Source organism: Raphanus sativus, chromosome 7, assembly GCF_000801105.2.
Source record: "Raphanus sativus cultivar WK10039 chromosome 7, ASM80110v3, whole genome shotgun sequence".
NCBI classification, from domain to species: domain Eukaryota; kingdom Viridiplantae; phylum Streptophyta; class Magnoliopsida; order Brassicales; family Brassicaceae; genus Raphanus; species Raphanus sativus.
Genome location: NC_079517.1, coordinates 20,673,984 through 20,687,189, shown reverse-complemented (window position 1 = coordinate 20,687,189; position 13,206 = coordinate 20,673,984). Strand labels below are relative to the sequence as shown.

The 13,206-nt window shown below is 32.0% G+C and overlaps 1 protein-coding gene across 1 annotated transcript; it reads left to right on the top strand.

The window, feature by feature from the left end:
* The first annotated feature begins 417 nt into the window (after window positions 1–417).
* LOC108830648 (putative receptor-like protein kinase At5g39000) lies at window positions 418–3,237 on the top strand. Its single transcript, XM_018604242.2, has one exon. The coding sequence runs from the start codon at window positions 504–506 to the stop codon at window positions 3,162–3,164; it is 2,661 nt and encodes an 886-aa protein (XP_018459744.1). The 5' UTR covers window positions 418–503; the 3' UTR covers window positions 3,165–3,237.
* Window positions 3,238–13,206: the final 9,969 nt, after the last annotated feature.

The window sequence follows — 13,206 nt, the reverse complement described above, 5'->3', positions numbered from 1 at the left end:
ACAGGTAAATAAATAAAAAAAGAAAGAAGAGAAAAGAAGGAATAATAAACATAAATTAAAAAAGAAGAAGGATAGTATGGTATTTGCTATGGTAGTGGGGTCTACGAAGGGGTAATAAGAAAAAGGAAGGGATAAGAAGAATGGTTTTTTTCCCAGAAGGATATATGGAGTTAGTCTCCGTAAGAAACTTATTACATCTTATTGTTTTTGGAGGTGTTCTTAATAATTTAATATCTCACTATCCCATCAAAAATAAAGTTTCATTCACGAGTAGCAAGCTTCCAATTCCAAGGAGAAAAACAAAACATTAGTAAGTTGGACGTTAAACGACGACCATAAAGACTTCATCGAAACTTACTGTATGTCTTTTGTTTGTTTGTTTTGCTTGACCTCAAAGTCAGTCAACGACTGACTCGTATACTCACTCACCACCAATTAACCGAACTTATCTTATTCTTCCCCATTCTCAGTCTCTCTCAAATAATTCTCATTTTTCAAATCCGATGATTTCTCACGCTATGTTAGTTCTATTCATTCTCTTTTCCTCCGCCTTACTAGGACAAGGAGCAGCGGCGGCGGCGGCGTACGTTCCCGTGGATCTCTTTCTCTTCAACTGCGGCGCAAACTCCGACGTCACCGACAGTGGCCGGAATTGGACAGCGGAGAATCGGAAAACTCTGCCGTCGAACTCAGCCGACGCGTCTTTCTCTTCAGATGCATCGTTCCAAGAATCTGGGGTTCCTCTGGTTCCATACAAAACGGCTCGAATTTTCCGATCTGATTTCACTTACAGTTTCCCAGTCTCTCCCGGCTGGAAATTTCTCCGGTTATACTTTTACCCGACCCGTTATGAATCCGGTTTCGACGCCGTCAGTTCCTTCTTCTCCGTCAACGTCAACGGTTTCACTCTCTTGAACAACTTCAGCGCTGATTTAACGGTTAAAGCTTCCAAACCGGAATCAAAATCTTTAATCAAGGAGTTTATCGTTCCGGTTCACCAGACGCTGCTAAATCTCACCTTCACGCCGTCTAATAAGTCAACGTTAGCTTTTGTCAACGGAATCGAGATTGTGTCCATGCCTGATCGGTTTTACTCAAAGGGAGGATTTGACGACGTCATAACTAACGTTGGTAGGGACGTTGACTTCCCTATAGACAACACGACGGCTTTCGAGACCGTTTACCGGTTAAACGTTGGAGGACAAGAGGTCGACGACGACGGTGACACCACGGGTATGTTACGACGATGGCTTTCCGATGATGAGTTCATACTTAGTGAGAATTCAGGAATCAAACCGGAGGTGAAGGGTGTCACTATAAACTACACGGAGAAAACTCCGGCTTACGTTGCGCCGGATGACGTGTACAAGACGTCTCGTTCGATGGGGAACATCGACAACCCTGAACTCAACTTGAATTTCAACTTGACGTGGCTCTTCACAGTCGATTCCGGGTTTTACTACCTCGTTAGGCTTCATTTCTGTGAGACTCTACCGGATTTGACCGCACGGGGGCAACGGATCTTCTCTATCTTCATCGATCAGCAGATGGCCAAACCTGAAACCGACGTGTTTTACTTGAGTGGTGGTTCTCGGAAACCGGTGTATCTAGATTTCAGTTTATTTATCGGTAACGAAATTGGGCAGAGACGTGATCTACAACTTGACTTGCATCCTCTTAAAGAAGTTGATCCAAGGTATTATGATGTTATTCTGAATGGTGTAGAGATTATCAAGCTTAATGACTCTGGTGGTATTCTCGCTGGTCCAAATCCTAGTCCTACTACATCAAGTCCCACGCCAAACTCTGTTACGCAGGATGTAAGAAATGGCAAAGGCATGTCACATGTTTTGGTAATAACACTTGGAGTTGTTGGTTCCGCCGTTGTGCTAGCAATGTTTCTAGTTGTTGTTGTTCTTATCATAAAAAGGAGAAAGAATAAGAAGAAGAAGACAAATGAGTTGAACGTGGATACCAAGAGTAAGCCTAAGGACTCGTGGACTCATCTTCCCCTTGTTACCGGGTCCTCGCATACCAGATCAGCCACATCTCTCCCATCAGATCTCTGCCGTAGATTCACAATCGAGGAAATCAAATCCGCCACAAACGATTTCGAGAAAGAGTTAATCGTTGGAGTAGGCGGGTTCGGTCCTGTTTACAAAGGACGAATCGATGGTGGAACCACGCTTGTGGCTGTTAAACGGTTAGAAATATCATCGAACCAAGGCGCTAAAGAGTTCGAGACAGAGCTTGAGATGCTCACAATGCTCCGTCACATACATCTTGTTTCCTTAATCGGATATTGCGAAGATGAGAACGAGATGGTTCTTGTCTACGAGTATATGCCACATGGCACACTTAGAGACCATCTCTACAAGAGAAACAAGGCTTTTGATCCTCCGTTATCGTGGACACGGAGGTTAGAGATATGCATCGGAGCGGCTCGTGGAATACAGTATCTTCATACAGGCGCGAAGCACATGATCATACATAGAGACATCAAAACGACAAACATACTTCTTGATGAGAACTACATAGCTAAAGTCTCCGACTTTGGGTTATCAAAAGTGGGGCCTACTAGTGCCTCTCAAACGCACGTCTCGACCGTAGTTAAAGGTTCGTTTGGTTACTTGGACCCTGAGTACTACCGCCGTCAAGTTTTGACGGAAAAATCTGACGTGTACTCCTTTGGAGTTGTTCTGTTCGAAGTTCTATGTTGTAGACCGGTGAAACTCGAAAATGTCCCACGAGAAGAAGCAGATTTGGTCCGATGGGTGAAGTCAAATTACAAAAACGGGACCGTTGATCAGATCGTTGACGCAGATCTGACGGCTGATATTACTCATGTATCACTGGAGAAGTTCTGTGAGATCGCCGTGAGATGTGTTCAAGATCGTGGTATCGAACGGCCACCGATGAATGACGTCGTCTGGGCGCTTGAGTTTGCGCTTCAGCTTCACGAAACTGCTACGGCTAAGAATGGCGTGGACTCTCTGGATCTGCCGACACGTGGCGAGGTAGGTACGACGACTGAAGGAGAAGATGACTTGTTTAGTAGGACTACAGGACACGTGTCGAAATCTACCATGACGACCAACGATGATGAGAAGAGCGGATCGAGTTGGGGAGTATTTTCGGAGATCAAAGAACCTAAAGCACGGTAGATTGTTTAATATGTTGTATCATGTACGTAATTGTTTGAACAAAACAGTATAATTTAAGTTTTTCTCTTAACTATATTTATGTTTTCTTATCAATTATTCACGTACTGGTATTATGGCCATCATGCTTTTGCATGACCAGAATCATTGTTAAAATTATTCATACTAAAAAAAATAATTGTTCAAAGTGTATCATTAAAATTTAATTTAAAAGAACAAAAATGTAAATCTTGATTCCCTAAGTGCTGAAAGATTCAGACGGTCTCAATAATTTATTTCAGCATAGTTTTGATAAACTCTACCGGTCTAGTTGTTACCCACAAAAACTTATAAGTGGAGCTAGCTTTTCATCAGGTGGTTTTCACTTCTAACATGTAACTATGTAAGAGATTCAAGCGTCTTGACAAAAGCAGTTTCTTTCTTTATTTTACTATTGTTGGCTTTTGTCCTAGTTAATTTCTAATTGTAAATCTGTGAATAAAATAAATATAATAAAAATTTACAGATTTTATAATGCTCGGAAATATGTAAAAGTACCAGATGAAAACATGTGTTTTAATATTATCGAGGGCTGGGTTGCGGGTCGAATCCCGCTCCGTAACCTGCGGGTTTCAATTATTTTTTTTCAAAAACTCCGAATGGCACAATCCGCAAGCAGATATATTTATATCCGCACTTTCTCCGCTTAAATTTACGGGTAATCCGCGAGACCCGCGGATTATATACATATATATTTTAAAATACTTATTTAATTTATTTTTTTCTATAAATTTATAAAAAAAATTCCTGATTGACGGGTACCCACGATTCAAAAACCACCAACCCACACTCGTCCCGCATAACATATTCATAACCCAAATCCACATCCGGGAATCGACCGGACGGGTCAAACGGGCGAGACCCGCGTGCCAAATACTCAAATTCCCAGGCCTACTATTATCCGAGATTAATGAGTTTGTTCCATATATAATAGAGATCTGATATAAAAAGTTTTTCAAACGTGAAACAGAAGATAAATATTAAAACATACTCAAATGCACAAAAATAACATGAATATAAGAAGGTCATGTACATCAAAATAATGTAAAAATAATATTATTTGATGAAGCATGTTCATTTTTTTTGCACTCCCGACAATAACAATAATATGCATGTTTAAAAAAGACTGATAAACAATCATGAATCTTTACACCAAAAACAAAACAATCATGGATCTTAAAATGTAAAATCATTTAAAACTTTAGCAAAGAAAAATGAATAAAAAAGGTGTTACCTTCTATGGTTGTATCCCCTAAACGTTGACCAAGTAACACATTCGAAGGATGACTGAGAACAATTAGCAGAATATTATTAAATGAAAGGAATGTTAAACATTTGATTGCCGTTAAACCTTGAAAATTGGACCTCTTTGGTGGTATTTTTATCCAGAGTTTTTGTTTTTGCTAAATGGTTTCTTTCTTTTATAAAAGCAAAAAAGTTAGAATTAGTGGGAAGTTATTTAGACGTAATGGAAATGATTTTGCTAAATAAATATAAAAGAAATGGGTTTTTATTAATTTTATTTTAAAACTGTAAATGACACATGTCATACACAGAACTGGCAACTGACTTCTCTTAAAATTTAATAACTTCTTTCAGCATAGTTTTGGTAAACTTTACCGGTTTATTTGTACCCACAAAAACTTATAAATGGAGCTAGTTTTTCATCAAATGGTTTTCACTTCTAACATGTAACTATGTAAGATTCAAGCGCCTTGAGGAAAATAGTTTCTTTCTTTATTTTACTATTGTTGGCTTTTGTCCCAGTCAACTTCTAATTGTAAATCTGTGTATAAAAAAAAATATAATAAAAATTTGTAGATTTTATATTGGTGGAAATATGTAAAAGTACCAGATGAAAACATGTGCTTTAGTATTATCTAGGGCTAGGTTGCGGGTCGAACCCTCCCTGCATGACCTGCAACCCGTGGGTTTCAATTTCTTTTTCAAAAACTCCGAACAGCACAATCCGCAAGCAGATATATTTATACCCGCACCTGCCTCGCTTAATTTTGCGGGTAGCCCGATGGTTATATATATTTTAAAAATAAATATTTAATTTATCTTTTCTAAAAATTATATAAAATATATAATTATAACTAAAATTTAATATATTTTTTAAAAAATTATTATTTTTAAAATTGTGTATTTTCTTAAATATACCTTTTTATAAAAAATTAATTTTTTTTTGCGGATTGGCGAGTACCTGCGATTCAAAATCCACCAACCCGCACCTGCCCCCCATAAAATATTCATAACCCGAATTAGCACATGCGAATCAAAATTTGAAAATGGTTCGCCTCGCATCCGCCTCGGACGGATCAAACGGGGCGGGACCCGCGAGCTAAGACTCAAATTCCCAGGTCTAGTATTATCCGAGATTAATGGGTTCATTCCATATTTGATAGAGATTTGAAGAGAATCTTATATAAAGTTTTTTCGGACGTGAATTCACAGATGATAAATATTAGAAAAAACTCAAATGCACAAAAACAACATGAATATAAAAATGTCATGTACATCAAAATCATGTAAAAATAATATTATTTGATGAAGCATATTCATTTTTTTGCACTCTCGACAATAACAATAATATGCATGTTTAACAAAGACTGATAAACAATCATGAATCTTTACACCAAAAACAAAACAATCATGGATCTTAAAATGTAAAACCATTTAAAACTTTTGCAAAGAAAAATGAATAAAAAAAAGTTATTACCTTATATGGTTGAATCCCCTAAACGTTGACCAAATAACACATTTGAAGGATGACCCAGAATAATTGGCAGAATATTATTAAGTGAAAGGAATGTTAAACATTTGATTGCCGTTAAACCTTGAAAAATCAGCACCTCTTTGGTGGTATTTGTATCCAGAGTTTTATTTTTTATTTTTTGCTAAATGGTTTCTTTCTTTTATAGAAGCAAAAGAAGTTGGAAATGATTTAGGCGTTATGGAAATGATTTTACTAAATAAATATAAAAGAAATAGGTTTTTATTAATTTTATTTTAAAACTGTAAATGACACATGCGATACACAGAATTGCCAACTGACTTCTCTTAAAATTTAATTTAAGAGAACAAAAATATAAATCTTGATTCCCTAAGTGCTGAAATCTTCAGACTGTCTCAATAATCTCTTTGAGCACAGTTTTGATAAACTCTACCGGTCTAGTTTTTTTTCTCTACCGGTCTGGTTATTACCCACAAAAACTTATAAGCTGAGCTAGCTTTTTATCAAGTGGTTTTCACTTCTAACATGTAACTATGTAAGATTCAAGCGCTTAAAGTAGTTTTTTTCTTCATTTTACTATTGTTGGCTTTTGTCTCAGGCAACTTCTAATTGTAAATCTGTGTATAAAAATAATTATAATAACAATTTACAGATTTTATAATGGTCGGAAATATGTAAAAGTACCAGATGAAAACATGTACTTTAGTATTATCCGAGATTAATGGGTTCGTTCCATATTTGACAGAGATCTGAAGAGAATCTTATATAAAATTTTCAGACGTGAAACATAAGATAAATATTAAAACATACTTAAATGCTCAAAAACAACATGAATATAAGAATGTCATTTACATCAAATTTATGTAAAAATAATATTATTTGATGAAGCATATTCATTTTTTTGCGCTCTCGGCAATAACAATAATATGCATGTTTAACAAAGACTGATAAACAATCATGAATCTTTACACATAAAAAGAATTCACATATTCGAAGGATGACCGAGAACAATCAGCAGAATATAACTAAATGAAAGGAAGGTTAAACATTTGATTGCCGTTAAACCTTGAAAAATTGGTATCTCCTTGTTGGTATTTTAATCCAGATTTTTTTTTATGTTTTGCTAAATCGTTTTGTTCTTTTATAGAAGCAAAATAAGTTAGAATTAGTGGGAAGTTATTTTGCTAAATAAATATAAAAGAAACAGGTTTCTATTAATTTATTTTAAAACTGTAAATGACACATGTCACACACAGAACTGCCAACTGACTTCTATTTTATAATATAAAAGATTAGTCCACTAATGTACTGTATTTAACAAGTTACTACGTGGCTTCCTACAATTTTGCGGATATAAATATTGTATGGAATTTATATATTTATATTTATTGTTAAACTTAAAATTTTAAATATTTGAAAAATAAAAGTCTTGGTATTATATATTTTTAGAAGAATTTCAAAATACAGTTATAATTACAAAAGTGTTTTGATGACATAAATTAATATTAATAAAATCCTAGGATTACTGAACAAAAAAACAATTTCTATTTTATGCATTATCTTGTCTACCATTTTATTTTATTTCGATGCAAATTTGTTACAAATCTTTCATAATTTTGTCAAATCACAAATCACTTTCTCACACATTTTTAGTTAGTGTTTAAAATAAAACTCATAATTTGTTAAACAAACAGTTTTGTCCTTCATTTTCTTTTATCATCACTCTATACCATCTTATCAGACACTTATTCCTTTAAGAAATATTTTTTTCATATTTTTTTTTAAAAAATTACTTTAATACATCATATTTAAATTAAATCTGATTAAATAACTATATATCAGAAAATACTATCAATATATTCAAAATAACGTGTTATCATTGTTTTAGACATATATAATTAATATTAACGTGAGATTTAATAGTTTTATAACATCAAAATAACATGTTTCTATTTTTTATTTTTGAAACTTTTGTTATCATACATTGTAAAAATTTGTTATACCGTAAAAATACACATCGTTATTAATTTTCATTTACATTCAATTTAACTTATATTTTCTATATTCGACCTTATCAGTTTTAGAACTTATAATTTATATTGATTTTCTTTAGTCTATTTATCTTCATGTTGTAAAAGCACACAAAACAAATTAATCCACTTTATAGTGATACGTAAAACACATGTATTTCAACAAACAAATGAAAAAAATTTAGTAATTAAAATATAAAATAATTAAAAATACAATAATCAAGTTATATTATTGTTCACTCGTGTTTTAAGTCTTATTTATCTTTTCCTACTTAAAATAATATAAACTATATGAATAGAGTATTAACTCTACTCTCGTATTAGTATAATGTTTCTAAATAATAAACACTTTTGATTAATATTATTTTAAAACAATTTACCATTTAATTTTATTATAATCAAAGCTATATGAATTATATTAATAGGAGTATTAACTCTAGTCTCGTATTAGTATAATGTTCTGGTTTTTCTATTTATATTATAATAGTCATTTTTATTTATTAATATTATTTTAAAAGACTTACCATATATTTTATGTTTTAAATATATAACTACTTGAATCATTTCCGAAAGTAATAAGATAACTATACCATCAAAATTTGTCAATAAAATGATTAATTTTTTAAAAGTTGTTACTTGATTATTTTGCATTCATTGGACATATTTTTAGAAAAATATATATAGAGAGTGAGTATAAATATTATTAGGTTCAAGTTGATTAGTTTAATGCAACCTAAGATTTATTGTATTCATTATTAATAAACTATCTAATAAAATGTGTTTAAAATCGTTGATATAATTATTTCTATAATATCATATGTATATTATAAATATCTATAATGTTCCGTTTTTTCAATTTATATTATAATAGAAAATGTTTATTTATTAATATTATTTTAAATCACTTACCATATATTTTAATGTTTTTAAATATACATACTTGAATCATTTCTGAAAGTAATAAGTTAACTATACCATCAACATTTGTCATTGAAAAATGATTTTTTTTTAAATTGTATACTTGACTTTTTTGCACTCATTGGACATAATTTTAGAAAACTATATATAGAGAGTGGTATAATTATTATTAGGTTTAAGCTAATTAGTTTTATGCAACATAAGATTTATTATATTCACTATTAATAAAATATGTTTAAAATCGTTTATATAATTATTTCTATAATATCATATGTATTTATATGTATATATTCTAAATATCTATAATGTAATCTATTATATTTAATTGTTTCCATAAACAAATTATGTTAATTTATCTATATTTAAGATGTTTAATTGATTATTTGGTAATATAGATTAGGTTAGGTAACTCTAAGATTAGTTTTCTTTTAAAAAATAATTAAATAAATAAAAATTAAAATACCAACAACCAATCAAATTAACGGGGATGTATTGAATCTGAAATTTGAAGTGATTTGATTTTTAATGAGTTTTTAGATGATTGCAGGAGAATTGGAGAATTTGATGTGATTTTTGTTAAAACGCTTTAGAATCTCATCTAAAACAGTGGGATCTGTATTTTTATTTTTATAACTAAGGAATTCCCTTCAAACACTCTAAAAACACTTAAAAACTCTAAAATCTCTAACTTAAATTTTGTTCAATAACAGTTGATTTCAGAGTGTTTTATAAAATGTCAAGTTCAATAATACTGGATTTTAAAGTATTTTTTTAAATCCATGTTTAAATAACAGTGGATTTGTCATTTTAATACAAATCACTTTAAACCCTTAGTTGAATACATCCCCCTAAGATAATTAATTCTAAATTTCACATATGCATAACACATAAATAAAACCTAATTAAATGTCTTCTCAATTAATATATACGAGGATGGGGATGATGATACAGGTCAAACATAACTAAAACCACTAAAATAAATGAACCATATTAACAGAATTTATAAGGAAACACCAAAGTTACTAAAGTAAAAAATAATAAACTCTTAAATTAACATTTGATTTTAATAAGCTTTTAGATGATTTTAAGTGAGCAGAAAATTTCTTTTTTTTTGCCAAAATAAAGGGTTAAATTCGGGTCTATTAAAGACAAAGATCTAACCCCCGGATGGAGGTACAGCTCACGGATAAACTTTCTCCTGGACATTCAAATGAGCCGAAAGTAATAGCCCATATCCGTGTGGCCGGTGAGGTTTGAACTCGGGTTCGACGTATTGGGTTTTTAGTTCTCTCAAGCGTTACTAGTCCATCACCACCGGTTGAACAGAAAATTTCTATGGTTTTGGTTAAACTAATTTAAAATTATTAGAGCACCCACAACAACAAATCTTTAACAAAAATCTTTAACAACAAATTATTATAATAATATGTGGGGTCCAAATATTTTAGAATTTGTGCGACAATTGCCTCTTGAAATCCCAATTTATGGATTTCTTTTCTAACAGTCTCTTCACTATGTGCAGGCTCCACCGCTGTGTGGGAACCCGCGATTGGCCAATTTTTTTTTTTAAGTTTGGACAAAAAAATAATAAAATATTCCAAAAGTTGTTGTTATGATTTTGTTGTTGTGGGTGCTCTTAAATCTGAATTATTTTCTCTGACCAATAAATTCCACCAAAAACACTATAAAATGACTAGAAGAATCATATATTTCACAACTACAATAATAGTGGTTGTCAACGTAGTTTATCAAACGACATGTTTAATATTACTGAATCTAAATAATAAGATTGGGAATCAAAAGCCCATTTTCTCCATTTTCGTTTTGGTTTTATTATTTTAATTGGTTTATTTGTAAACAAAATTTTAAATATATATATATATTTTTAAAGTGAGGATTAAATTGAGTTTTTAACAATTATTTTCTTAATGGGACAGAGCTAGGCTGATAGCAATCCCACTAGGGAAAACATTGGATTTTTTGGGTTTATATTTCCAATTTTCCCATAAAAGTATTGGTGATATCATGATTCACATGCATTGATTCGAGTTGTCGGATTTCAAACTATTTACCAAGATAGAGACTCCTATTAAAAACACTAGGTATTTATCCGTGCTTCGCAGCGGGATTTTATTTTACTTTTTAATCAAATAATTTAGTTTTATTAATTTAATTTAATGTAATTTATGTTGTGAAACTATAAAATAACATTCCACTTGTATTTAAAAAGTTTTTATTAATTTTCAAATAAATAAATAAATATTTTATTTTTGTTTACGTTTCATTAGTTCAAAATTTTGGTTGTACAATAGTTTATCAATTATGATTTCATACTTTTAATTTTAAAATAACAGATATTGGTTGAAATGCTAAATTTTGATTCAGAGAAGGTTTTTATTTTATTTATACAGTTTTTAGCTTTGTTAACAACGATAAATCCGTTAAATTATTCTATAGTCTCTTAAATATTTTTTTATTATATAAAATTCTTAAAGATTTTTCACTATTTATGTTTTACTATGTTGTATAAATTGTTTCCACTTCTATATTCTATTCAGTTTCTTCACAAATTTTCTATAATAATTTTTGTCTCACTTTTGATTTTTTTTTTAGTTGAAGTTTTTGTTTTGTATTTTTTATTAGTTAAGGTTCCAAAAAGAAATAGTGTAATTTTATTAATTAAAAGATCTATTTTAATGAAAAAGACTATTTTTGTTTAACTAAAAAACTCAGGATTAACTAAACATAATTTAATTAAAAGTTGAAAAAAACTTATAAAAAGGTTTTTATTTTATATTTCGCCTAAGGTCGTTAAATTTTTTAAGACGGCACTGTTTGAGAGGACCAATAGCTTACCTTCAAAAATAAGAAGTTCTTGATGATCAGCTTGGTGCGTGTCAACACCGGATATACAAATACAATTGCAGGCACCCCAGCTAACCAAATTAAATTGTATGGTTTTGAAAGCTACACGTTTGGTTTTGGCTTTAAAAGTATTGCAAGAAAACTTGAACCACTACGAGTATTATATCCTCTAAACCATAGAACAAGAGTCAAAAAAAGGTTTCAGCTCGAGAAAGTACGTGATTTCAAAAACCTGTAAGTTCATCAAGGAAGAAAAATCTGGAAAACAACAATCTGAAAAATAAACAATTTAAGACATGTTAGATTAACAAAATCTGAGAACAAGCAATTTGAAACTCGAGAGGAACAAAACCGATAACCACAGTCTGAGAGCAACAACAGTGGCTGGAATATACTGGTGTGTAAAGAGAGGGAACTTGCTTCGGACCAAAAGTTATAATTTGTCTCGACAGCAGTGTCTGGGAGAACTCTCTCACTACCCTCCAACACGGTTTCACTTCAGTCCATCTACAGAACTTCATAGATCAAATCCAAGTTATAATAACAACGCGGATGCAGCTAAAAATATACAAACATTTTGTTTCATTTTCATGTTATCATATTGTTCTTCACTCATGATTGGGTTTCCATAGACATAAGACACTGAAGCTTCAAGGAATCTTTGTTCATTGGAACCTGAAAGAGATCAGAAATCATGAATTCTCGGTAACCAAATGGAGAAAGAAGAAGCTACAATTTCATCACTTAGCATGAAAAAATCTCCAAAAAAAGTCCAGCTGGTCACTCTTATCTAATTCAAGCGGAAGCTGAGTCATAATGAAATATAATGAAAGCAGTAGCAGAGATCAATTCCAGAAAAACTCCTAATTTCTTTATACACAGAAGTTAATTAAACATTACTAGATAAATATAACGCATCTTCGATTTTACTTTGAGGCAAAATCTGCGCCATATGAACGGAACCGTATATGAAATCTCTCTTGGATCAGGACTTGATGCTCCTCCTCTATCAAACCAACACCATCCATAGACGCAACCAGATCACATCTGACATTATTTTAAAATCACCATTATTTTTAAGAAACTGACATGGCTGCAGCTGCCATACAGAGAACAGAGACGAACAGACCTATCCCCATTCTTTGTATCTCAGTGAATCCTTTGTCTACTCCAATGAACCGTCAAGCTAAAGGGACGAGGAACATGTCGTAGAGTGGAACCCAGATGATGACGCTAGCTGTGTCAAACGTCCCGAGCGCTGCTGGAGGAAGCTGGAAAGATCCTATTTTGCAGTCCATGGTCTGCCTTCTTGAACAAACATTGTGGACATTTGTGCGTATACGGCTGAGAAGATGATCCCAGAAGCCCATATTGGGAACATTCATATCAGATTCTTGAGTTCTTCGACTTGAGTAATTGTGCATAGTCTCCAGGAATTGGAAAAGTCTTCGGCTTT